Source organism: Dipteris shenzhenensis, chromosome 4, assembly GCF_047967505.1.
Source record: "Dipteris shenzhenensis isolate YYH24624 ecotype China chromosome 4, Dip_SZ_1.0, whole genome shotgun sequence".
Lineage (NCBI taxonomy): Eukaryota > Viridiplantae > Streptophyta > Polypodiopsida > Gleicheniales > Dipteridaceae > Dipteris > Dipteris shenzhenensis.
Genome location: NC_141599.1, coordinates 55689825 through 55701365, shown reverse-complemented (window position 1 = coordinate 55701365; position 11541 = coordinate 55689825). Strand labels below are relative to the sequence as shown.

Below are 11541 nucleotides of genomic sequence, written 5' to 3'. Positions count from 1 at the left end.
TTTCAAAGAAAAAACGACACAACTTTCATTCCTAACGTTCGTAGCAGCAATCCTATATCCTGTGGACATGTTCTCTACCCTCTCGGCCACCCCTTGAGAGAGGACTGACCCCAATATGAACGGCTCCCCACTCAAAATCAATTCTATGCCACCCCATCAGAGAGGACGGATCTTAATATGAACGGCTCCCCACTCAAAATCAATTCGATTGATGGCGAAAGAGACAATTGCATGTGTGCCAAGTACGTTTAGATCCACTCCACTGACAACTCCATGGAAGCCACATCCCAGCAAAACCGAATTCAAAGGGCCATCCAAATTGATGCTATAGCCTGTCCCTTTAAAGGGCAATTTGTACAATTGGATACAAAGGTATACATATGCCCCAAGTCTCGACTTCATATGGATCTTGCCTGTAAGAAATATTCTTAAGGTTGAATTTTCTTCTTCTTGTTTGAGGTGGATCCTGATGCGAGCCTCGAGGAGAAGCGGGGCTCTCGTTCTTCGACAGAACGCTAACCACCTCAGCTTTACCGGGCTATGTCGAACGCCAGCTTGCCCTTTTTCAAAGCCCAAGCGCCCTCTCCTCCTCTCGCTCTTCCTCTCCTTCTCCCCACGCCTCCACCATGCCTGCTGCAGCAGCATCTTTCACCTTCTTTACCCTTGCAACGCCCCATCACCCCTCCCACGCCGTCCGTCGGTCGTTTTATGGCGGCTTCCTTCCACCCGAACCTCTGAATGGTAAGCTCATAGAAAGCGCTCCTACCGTTTTGACCATTTTGGCCACTTTGCCTTTCCTGAGGACCGTCAATTCTTCTGGTTCTCTTTTGCTTTTATTTGCCCTTTTGCTTATTGGTCCTACCATCAACGAGGGACCACAGCTCCGTAATTGCTATCTGTTACGTTTGGAATAATTGACTCCCCTTTCCGAGCAATTGAACTAGTAAGAAACGTTGATGAATGTTCAATACTTCATCTCTTTGGACATTTCCCCCCTTCATTTGAGTGTTTGGTTGGGGCAAAACTACTTTTTCGTTTTTCATAAATTGTCTAAACGGCAACCGGAACTGTTACAGCCTCATGCTTAACTCTTGGGCAAGCTTTCTGATAATCATCATGAGGAGTGTAAGGATGATAGTGATGCTTAGCTTATCCGTCATGATAAACGGCTTATGACATGGCTATCACGATCCACTGTACGTATTTTATGTCGTGGGTTGAAACTGCATGTCAAGATTCAGAACGTACTCTTTGGTATTGTAACTCACTATTGGCTCGAGACTTACTATGTGTAACTAAAAATGCCACGGTGATTTAGTATGCTTGAACCAAGGCGAGGGTTGCAAACTTGCTAATGAAAATCGTCAAATTTGTTTTGCCAAGTCTTGTAGGTCCATTTATAGCAGACTTCTGGGTTGATATGTTGTATTCGGTCAAGGTCTGCAAGCACACTTTTGTGTTCTCTTCGGCTTTGTGGCAATCCAAGTTTTGACGTCAGCCGGATGCCAAGGCTGTACATCAATAAGCATCTTACACCTCTACTTTGGAGAGGCCTGCAATCATCTGCTTATTGTTTTTACAGGTCTGCAAGCAGAATTCTATTGCAATTCTGTATCATTGGTTGGACTGCATGCGAAATAGTCAATAGTATTTTGTAGTTGTCACTTGCTTTTGGTAGGAGAGACAAAATCATTCAATCAGTATGAATGACGAACACATTTTGAAATGTCTTGGTGACCAACATGTCAATAGTTTCACAGTTCTATCAGCTTAAGATAAGTAGATTTTATTGATCTCAACATGCTGCTGTAACGGTCTGCATGAACCCTTTCATTTTGGAATGTTCCATGATTGAGGTATATATAAATTGAATTTGTGCATCAGTCAAGCCAAGCACAATGTTTGAGAGCGTTTTCCATTAGGTTAGAGCAGTGGCGGTTGGTTTCCACTTTGATTGGTGGACTTCTTTTAGACACTACCTTACATTTGTAAATTTTGTGCCAATCAAAGAAAACTCTGTAACTTACATTTGTAAATTTTGTGATACTACTTTGGGTCGAAAATGTTCTTACTTTTCTCAAGCAAGTCTGATAGTTTGAAACTTAGCTAGTGGTCATCAAAAGTCTCCCATTCTGTGCTCTCCATTTCCATAGGGCATTGTAGCTGCATGGTTTACCATGTTCTCTCAGGTTTCTTAACTGCCGTTAAAATTGAAACCCAAATCAGATGAAATTTTACAAATCACCAATAAGATAGAGTGCTGGGAGAGAAGGGTAAGGAGCAAAACACAGCACTAGGGCTCAAAAATAAGGACCGGATCCCGCGAAGGTCTTTATTGCAATAGAATAAGGCTTTGTACAATTTTTTACTTTTGCCTTGCGTTGGTAAAAAGAGAACTATGGGGACGCCCACAAGGGACTAGAAATAGTCCAAGAACTAGAATGCATGCATTAGTCCAACCTTTAATAGGTTAAAGTGTTGGTTTTTGTTTGTGGCAATGTGTAGGACCAAGAGGAGTGCAAAAAGGCCCTAGAATTAAGGGAAAAGTGCAAAAAGCAGGTCCTACAGGGCAAAAAGCACCAAGATGTGAGTGCCTACCTTATGGAGGACCCCACAAGGCCAAATCGGCAAGAGGCTGAGGCTACCCTGCTGGTCTGCTGCAAGGAGGCCTGACTCTGCTGCTCTTGGTCAATGCCGACCCAACGCCAACCGTTGACCAGGTTGGGCAAAAAAGCCAACGTTGACCAGAAAGTCAACGCGTTGACTTTTGACCAAAAAGTGAACTCTATGCTTTTTGACCTGCGATGACATGGTGCTGACTGCCTGTTGACTGTGTGCTGATTGCTGATTGCGCAGGGCTGCCTGAATGGTTGTACGGACGTCTACGTGGCCATTGACTTGGTTGCCTGTGCTGGCACTAGCTAGCATGGCCACGGGCGTGTGGATGCTCGTGACATCCCCTTCTGCTGAAACTCGAACTAGGGTACGAAAGAGGTTTCCCATCACGCTGACGGAGGTCACTGTTTGTGGTATACCTGGATGATAAATCCTGATCCGAATGCTTGGTCCCTGAATCCGAAAATGGTTGCTGAACTCATGAATCCTGATCTGCAAGTACTGAATGCTTGGATCTGGTGCTAACTTCTGGTATGGATATTTGCTGTGGGTTAATATTCCAGGATGATGCTCCCTATGGTTTTCCTTGGTGCATATAGGTGATAGGGACGGAGGAAGACTGGGTTTGAGAGAGGCATCCTGATGTTGGTGTAACCCTGTTGCCTGCTGTAATACGATATCCTGTTGTAACACTGTATCCTGCTGTAATACTGTGTCTTCTTGGCACCGGCCTCGAACCCCTTGAATGATTGATATCAAAGGTCGAGGTGGAACACCCTTACTCCAATAGATGAACTTGGACCCATGGCGTGGGATTTTGACATCTAAGCCGTGGTGCTGATAATTTGGTCGGACTTCGAACTGGTGCCACCATCGTGCTCCCAAGATGACGTCCGTTGCCTGAGAAGGTGCGATCGTGAGTGGTCGACTGTGTACCCACCCTAAGATCTTCAGAGTGGCTGAAGCTACCTGCATGTTGCTCTCTATCTGCTGCCTTGGAAATGCACCATTCAAGGTCATTGGTTTCATTGGCGTAAGAGGCAACTGAGCCTTTTGAGCTGCTTTGGTAGAGATGATGCCCTCGAAACTGCCTGAGTCTGCTAAGATAATGACCTTTTGACCACCGGCCTGTCCATAAAACTGGAACATATTTAGAAATTGACGAGGCTCCCCCTTTTGCTGAGCTTCAAGCTCTTGGATGTTTACTGAGGTTGTCCTTGTAGTTTGTTGTTCATCAAGCTCCTCAATGACTACTGAGGTTGTTGAAGCCGTTGTTGAACCACTTGATGCGGCTATTGCTGTTAGAAGCTTCTGGTAATGCGGGCAATCTTTCTTATTATGGCCCGGCACATGACAATGGAAGCATCGGTTCTACTTGGCATAGAGTGCTCGTGTCGCCGTATCCAAGTACCCGCCATAGCCATTGCTATCCTTCGCCATCCAGCTCTTCTTCTGCTGCCCATTCCTGGTGTGGAATCTTGGGACTTCTTACAGTTGACCTGCTTGGGTCCTTTACCCTTGTGCATGAGCTTAAAATTGTGAGCAAGCTCATATGCACACTCATAATCCTGTGGCCTGAAACTTTTGACATACCATTGGATGTGTGTACGCTGCCCATGGAGAAATTTGCTCAGCTTCTGACTGTCCTCCAACTGCAACTGTATAAACACCTGAGTGAACTTATTGGCATAATGATTCACCGTCTCGGTGTCTCCCTAGCGTAGCTCGTAGAACTGACTTTGGAGCCTGTCCAGGTACTGTGGTGGCAGGAACCGTGATGGAAGATCTTTCACGAATTCCGTCCTGCTATAGCGAGGTGTTTCCTCGTCTGCATCATAGTGGTCCTTCTGCCACTTGAGCCACCAGGTGATCGCCTCACTTGTGAGGTGCATGGATGCTAGGATGCATCCCTCGTTGTCCTTCGTAGGCATCATTGAAAAATAACTTTCGAACTAATTGAGCCATGAAGTCAACACTAACGGTTCCTGCTTACCATCGTACCATGTGAAGTTGAGCTTCCCTGGAAAAGAAGGCTTGGCTAGAGGTAGAAGTCTCTCCTTTTCTCCCCCCTCTAGTCGAAGTAGAGAAATGAGAAGCTACAGATCCTGTTCTTCCTTCTCTTCTCGAGCAATACGTTCTCGGAGCTCCTTGGCCTCTTGAGCCTCGCGGTCGCGGAGTTCCTTGGCTTCTTAAGCCTCTCGGCCGCGTTCGTCTTTTGCTTCACGAGCTGCCCTTTCGGCTTCCCGAGCTTCCGGATCGCGTTCTTCTTTTGCTTCTCGAGCCTCTCGATCGCATTCTTCTTTGGCTTCTTGAGCCTCTCAATCACGTTCTTCTTTGGCCTCTTGAGCTAGCCTTTCACACCCTCTCGCGGTCTGCTCACGATCTTCCCGCATCTCTTGAAGCTGGGTCATGCGGGTGAAGAGAGCCTCGGACTGTTGTTGCTGCATCTGCATCATAGCGTGCAACATGGCAGACATGGAAGTGTCTGCAGGGTTCTATGGTGGGGGTGGTGGCGGTTGAGGCAGTGAACCCTCACCCCCCCTGGTGTTGGACTGCTCACTAGTGCTCATGGTGTCCTTGCCGGATCCTGTTTGGACCATAAACCAATAGAGCAGCCCCTTAATTGACCCTCCCTATCTCAGGAAAGAAAATTGAAGCTCTGATACCAATGTAGCGGGAGATAGACTATCCTCACTCTCTCTCCTACCCAATACTAACTGCGACTGCAAGATGATGCACTCAATACACAAAGTGAGCTGTGGATGTGAGTGTGATAATCAGAGGGAGAGAATGCAGTGGACCTCCGAAGAGGAAATAGATACAACTGAATAATGAATGCCCAAAGGGCTGAATACAATTGTATGGAGGGGCTGAATCCCTCACTGCAAAACTAGAAGACTAGACTACCTAGAGGAGGTGAATCCTCACTAGATCCCTGAAGAGGCTAAGGCAACCCTGCTGGTCTGCTGTGGGGAGGCCTGACTCTGTTGCTCTGAAGGCTTGAAGGCCTGAGGAGTGGATGATGAATGAGGGCCAAAGGCTGCCCTTTTATAGGCTGATAGGTCAGCCTGGCCGACTTGGTCATGGCCACGGGCGTGTGGATGCTCGTGACAATAATATCTGGGAGACAACTTTGGGTATACTTTCTCTTTTCCTTTCATTCTTTCTGAGCCGTGCTTTTTCAAACTTTAGTAACACAAAATTTAGTAACACCCAGTCTCTTTGGAGATTAATCTCCCTCTGGTGCTTGTCTGCTGCCTTCTTTTGCTTTTGTTGAGATCTCTCAGTTGCTGTCCGAACTTGAGAGAAAGATGTATTTAAGTCTCGGACATAGTGGTCGGTTGCAAATATCTCAGGGACTTTTCTGTAAATAGGTATCTTGCATGACCCATAACTTATGCATTGCTTAATGGAATTCGACAAACTTTGTCTTCAAGTTGTAGTACACATTCCAAACTTGAACATGAGAGCCAAAAATTATGGAATAAGGATTTGGAACAAGATTGTTATGTTGCATGTAAAGCATGCATCCTGAACATAAACACCTTTCCATAATATCTTCAAATGGGGCTTTTCCAGTGGAGCTATGAACAATGTTATTGTATGCAAATTCCACAAGAGGAAAATACTTTTCCCATTCGACCTACTGCTCGGATGAATAACACTTAAGAAGATCCAAGACCGTGGAATTGGCATTCTCACCTTGTCTGTCTGACTGAGGATGAAAAGAAGATGAAAAGTCCAACTTCAAATAATGCTCTCCAGAATAAACTAGTCATCTTGGGGTCTCAATCACTAACAATCGACTTAGGCATCCCATGGTGCTTGAAAATCTATGTAAAAAAACAATCTGGCCATGTGTTCTGCCTAAATAGTTTTTCTTACTAGAATGAAATGAGCTTGCTTGCTGAACCTGTCAATGATGGTCCATATCCCATCATTCCTGTATTTGGATCTAGGAAAGAAGATGAAAAGAAGACGAAAAGGCCAACTTTGTACCCATAGTATCAAATAATGCTCTCCATAATAAACTAGTCATCCTGGGGTCTCGATCACTAACAATCGACTTAGGCATCCCATGGTGCTTGAAAATCTAGATCCCGTTCTTCCTTCTCTTCTCGAGCAATACGTTCTCGGAGCTCCTTGGCCTCTTGAGCCTCGCGGTCGTGGAGTTCCTTGGCTTCTTGAGCCTCTCGACCGCGTTAGTCTTTTGCTTCACGAGCTGCCCTTTCCTTTTGGCTTCCCGAGCTTCCGGATCGCGTTCTTCTTTTGCTTCTCGAGCCTCTCGATTGCATTCTTCTTTGGCTTCTCGAGCCTCTCAATCGCGTTCTTCTTTGGCCTCTCGAGCTAGCCTTTCACACTCTCTGGCGGTCTGCTCACGATCATCCCGCACTTCTTGAAGCTGGGTCATGCGAGCCTTGGAATGTTGTTGCTGCATCTGCATCATAGCGTGCAACGTGGCTGTCATGGCAGACATGGAAGTGTCTGTAGGGTTCTGTGGTAGGGGTGGTGGCGGTTGAGGCAGTGAACCCTCACCCCCTTCGGTGTTGGACTGCTCACTAGTGCTCATGGTGTCCTTGCCGGATCTTGTTTGGACCATAAACCAATAGAGCAGCCCCTTAATTGACCCTCCCTATCTCAGGAAAGAAAATTGAAGCTCTGATACCAATGTAGCGGGAGATAGACTATCCTCACTCTCTCTCCTACCCAATACTAACTGCAACTGCAAGATGATGCACTCAATACACAAAGTGAGCTGTGGATGTGAGTGTGAGAATCAGAGGGAGAGAATGTAGTGGACCTCCGAAGAGGAAATAGATACAACTGAATAATGAATGCCCAAAGGGCTGAATACAATTGTATGGAGGGGCTGAATCCCTCACTGCAAAACTAGAACACTAGACTACCTAGAGAAGGTGAATCCTCACTAGATCCCTGAAGAGGCTAAGGCTACCCTGCTGGTCTGCTGCGGGGAGGCCTGACTCTGCTGCTCTGAAGGCTTGAAGGCCTGAGGAGTGGATGATGAATGAGGGCCAAAGGCTGCCCTTTTATAGGCTGATAGGTCAGCCTGGCCGACTTGGTCATGGCCACGGGCGTGTGGATGCTCGTGACAATAATATCTGGGAGACAACTTTGGGTATACTTTCTCTTTTCCTTTCATTCTTTCTGAGCCGTGCTTTTTCAAACTTTAGTAACACAAACTTTAGTAACACCCAGTCTCCTCGGAGATTCATCTCCCTCCGGTGCTTGTCTGCTGCCTTCTTTTGCTTTTGTTGAGATCTCTCAGTTGCTGTCCGAACTTGAGAGAAAGATGTATCTAAGTCTCGGGCATAGTGGTCGGTTGCAAATATCTCAGGGACTTTTCTGTAAATAGGTATCTTGCATGACCCATAACTTATGCATTGCTCAATGGAATTCGACAAACTTTGTCTTCAAGTTATAGTACACATTCCAAACTTGAACATGAGAGCCAAAAATTATGGAATAAGGATTTGGAACAAGATTGTTATGTTGCATGTAACGCATGCATCTTGAACATAATCACCTTTCCATAATATCTTCAAATGGGGCTTTTCCTGTGGAGCTATGAACAATGTTATTGTATGCAAATTCCACAGGAGGAAAATACTTTTCCCATTCGACCTACTGCTCGGATGAATAACACTTAAGAAGATCCAATACCGTGGAATTGGCATTCTCACCTTGTCTGTCTGACTGAGGATGAAAAGAAGATGAAAAGTCCAACTTCAAATAATGCTCTCCAGAATAAACTAGTCATCTTGGAGTCTCGATCACTAACAATCGACTTAGGCATCCCATGGTGCTTGAAAATTTGCGTAAAAAAACAATCTGGCCATGTGGTCTGCCTAAATAGTTTTTCTTACTAGAATGAAATGAGCTTGCTTGCTGAATCTGTCAATGATGGTCCATATCCCATCATTCCTGTATTTGGATCTAGGAAAGAAGATGAAAAGAAGTCCAACTTTGTACCCATAGTATCAAATAATGCTCTCATAATAAACTAGTCATCCTGGGGTCTCGATCACTAACAATCGACTTAGGCATCCCATGGTGCTTGAAAATCTGTGCAAAAAAACAATCTGGCCATGTGGTCTGCCTAAATAGTTTTTCTTACTGGAATGATGTTATGCTCTAGATAGCATGACCTCGGAAAGATCGGTGGGCATTTTCCCTTAGAGGACCGACTTCGGTAATATTTCATGTGCGTAAATTAAATGGTCAAGGGAAGTAACTGCCAAGGTCCTAGGTGAGGGTGTATTGGCATCGACTAGGTGGTTCTGAGTGCTCAGGCCTAGGTGCATCTAAGTGTGTAAGAATGCCAAGGGGCAAATGTTTTAATTGTGCCCCAAGAGAGGGGTAAATGGTGTACCAAGCTAAAGGTCTAAAATGATGACATGTGGCAGGAGGGAACCATCTAGGGATTTGTGGGCTTGTGGATAGGCATGAAGAAAATGAATTACATATCTTGTGTGCATGCAATCCATGAGATAGGCTGGGAGGATAATCTGGATGTCATCGCCGTGATTGTGAGCTTGAATTGACGTGAAGAAGTTTCCTGAGTTTTTTTCTACCCGTGCCCGTGATTCGACGAAAAGAAGGCAGAGATTAGTATGTAATGTGTCATTTGGTATCAGAGCAGAGGTTATCTGGGTAGCGTGGAAGAGCGGAATTGCCAGGAGTTAGAAATCCGGCCCTTTAGATTTGCGTTACGATTAGGAGCAGTGCAGCTACCGTAGGTGATGGCGCAGCCGTTGGGTCTCGAACGTCATCACCGTTGCAGCAGAGCAGGAGCGTGTATAGCTCTTATAATCTGGCATCATGCAAGGATAACGGGTGGTTACCTTCAGGATTCCAGGACATCGCGGGAAGGGACGAGCTGTCGCAGGAGCGTAGGGTTCACGTAGCCAGGTGATGGAAGACAGATGAAAGTTTTAGACACTCGCTGGTTTATGGTGAGCTTAGGGCCAGGGAACTGTGGTTCGTGATACTTACGTCACGTGGAGGTCCTTCGACGCGATAAGTGATGCTGGTTGAGAAGAAAAAAAGCAACTCACCACAGGCAACGATAGCGTGGCGATGGGCGACGCACGGGCAGCGTCATGGCTACGTGATTGGCTCGACGGCGATGCGTGGCTGATTAGCTCAACGAAGTTGGTCGGGTACCGGTTCGGTTGAGGAGACTAGAAGGGAGCTGAGTGGATTTTTGGTTCGATCGACGGGCCATCTAGCAGCTCTTCAAAGCAGCCAATAGAAGCATGCGATGTGACGAAGGGTAGAGAGGAGGCAATAGATCGTTGACATAGGGCTGCGTGGAAAAATTGGATCTTCGACGAGGGGTAGCTGAGCCATAGCAAGAACAACATGATCTTTCGATGCTGCGTGAATGACCATGGGGCTTTCGATTTTCTTTATTCCCTCTATTTTATTTTGGTTAAATTTCTAAAGCTTCGAGGTGTGTGAACTGGATTGGGGGCGAAATTATGCTTTTGGATTCAAGGGTTTGAGTCAACTTAGAATTGCAGGAGTTTCCCTAGTATAGGGAAAAGCGGGTTTGGTTTCAGTGTAATTACAGTTTCAAGCGGTGTTTTATTTATATATTAAAAAAAAAAACCGCCCATTGACATGAATGGAAGCAGAAGAAGCTTCCAGGATGGATCCCGTAGAGTCGGGAGTCCGGCCGACCCCGCATGTGTCACGCCCAGCAGGCCATACATTGTCTGGCAGAATTGCAATGAGAAACTCAAAAGGTGGACGAGTTCGTCGAGAGCCTATGGCCTAAGGCTCATATGTTAAAACCCGGGGAAAAGGATGACCTGGCATCCAGAAAAGGCCAAACTTATGCAAGATATGCCATAAGGAATGGTATGCTGAAAAGAAATGGCAAGGTAGTAGTACCTAATCAGAGTGATCTCAGGCAGAGAGTCATTCGACAATGCCATGATAGCCCATGTGCGGGACATCCAGGAGTCGAGAAGACATACGATCTCGTGAAGCGAGACTTCTTTTGGCCAGAGATGAAAAAGCATATTCATGAATATGTGACACGTTTTTCGTGTCAGGTAAGTAAGGCAGAGCGGGTGAAGCCACCCGGACTTTTACAGCCCTTGGAGATACCACTAAGTAAGTGGGAGAGCATTTCCAGGGACTTTATTGTAGGACTGCCTACGACACAAGGTGGGTATGATTCTATCCTTGTGGTGGTTGATCGTCTTACCAAGATGGCTCACTTCATTCCAACTAGAGAGTCTGTTAGTGCCCCGCAAGTAGCGGATTTGTTTATTAGACATATATTTCGTCTGCATGGATTACCCAAATCCATAGTGTCAGACAGAGATGTTAAATTTACGGGTCATTTTTGGACTGCGGTATTTGAGACACTAAGGACTGAGTTGGGAATGAGTAGTGGGGATCATTTAGAAACGGATGGTCAGACGGAAAGAATCAACCAAATTTTAGAGGATATGCTTAGAGCATATGTGTCATTGAGGCAACATACATGGGACAAGTGGTTGCCATTGTTAGTTTGCCTACAATGATAGAAAACATTCCTCTACAGGGTTCAGTCCGTTTGAGCTGAACTATGGTTATAGGCCAGCAAATCCAACTATAGTTGGAATACCTCAAAAAGTGCCTAGTGCCGCGAACTTTGCGGGAGATGCTAGCACTTGCGAGAGCTAACATCCGCCAAGCTATGGATAGAGCCAAGGTGTATGCGGATGAAAATCGATCCACTAGAGAATTTAAGGAAGGAGAAAAAGTTTTTTCTCAGAGTTCCTTCGCACTCTAAGTCTTTGACTGCAGGAGAGTGTACTAAGTTATCACCTCGATATTGTGGGCCATGGTTAATTCTAAAAAGAATAGGCAAGGTAGCCTATAAATTAGAATTGCCACAGGGTTGTAAGG

At 45.7% G+C, this 11541-nt stretch overlaps 1 protein-coding gene across 2 annotated transcripts in view; it reads left to right on the top strand.

Moving 5' to 3' along the window:
- The first annotated feature begins 435 nt into the window (after positions 1 to 435).
- Positions 436 to 11541, top strand: part of TSBTYPE2 (tryptophan synthase beta type 2) — a 33316-nt gene continuing 22210 nt past the window's right edge. For both annotated transcript variants that reach the window (XM_087374172.1, XM_087374173.1), the window contains exon 1: positions 436 to 741. In XM_087374172.1, coding sequence (XP_087230298.1) covers positions 627 to 741 — 115 coding nt within the window. In that variant the 5' untranslated portion in view covers positions 436 to 626. The remainder of the gene's footprint in view (positions 742 to 11541) is intronic.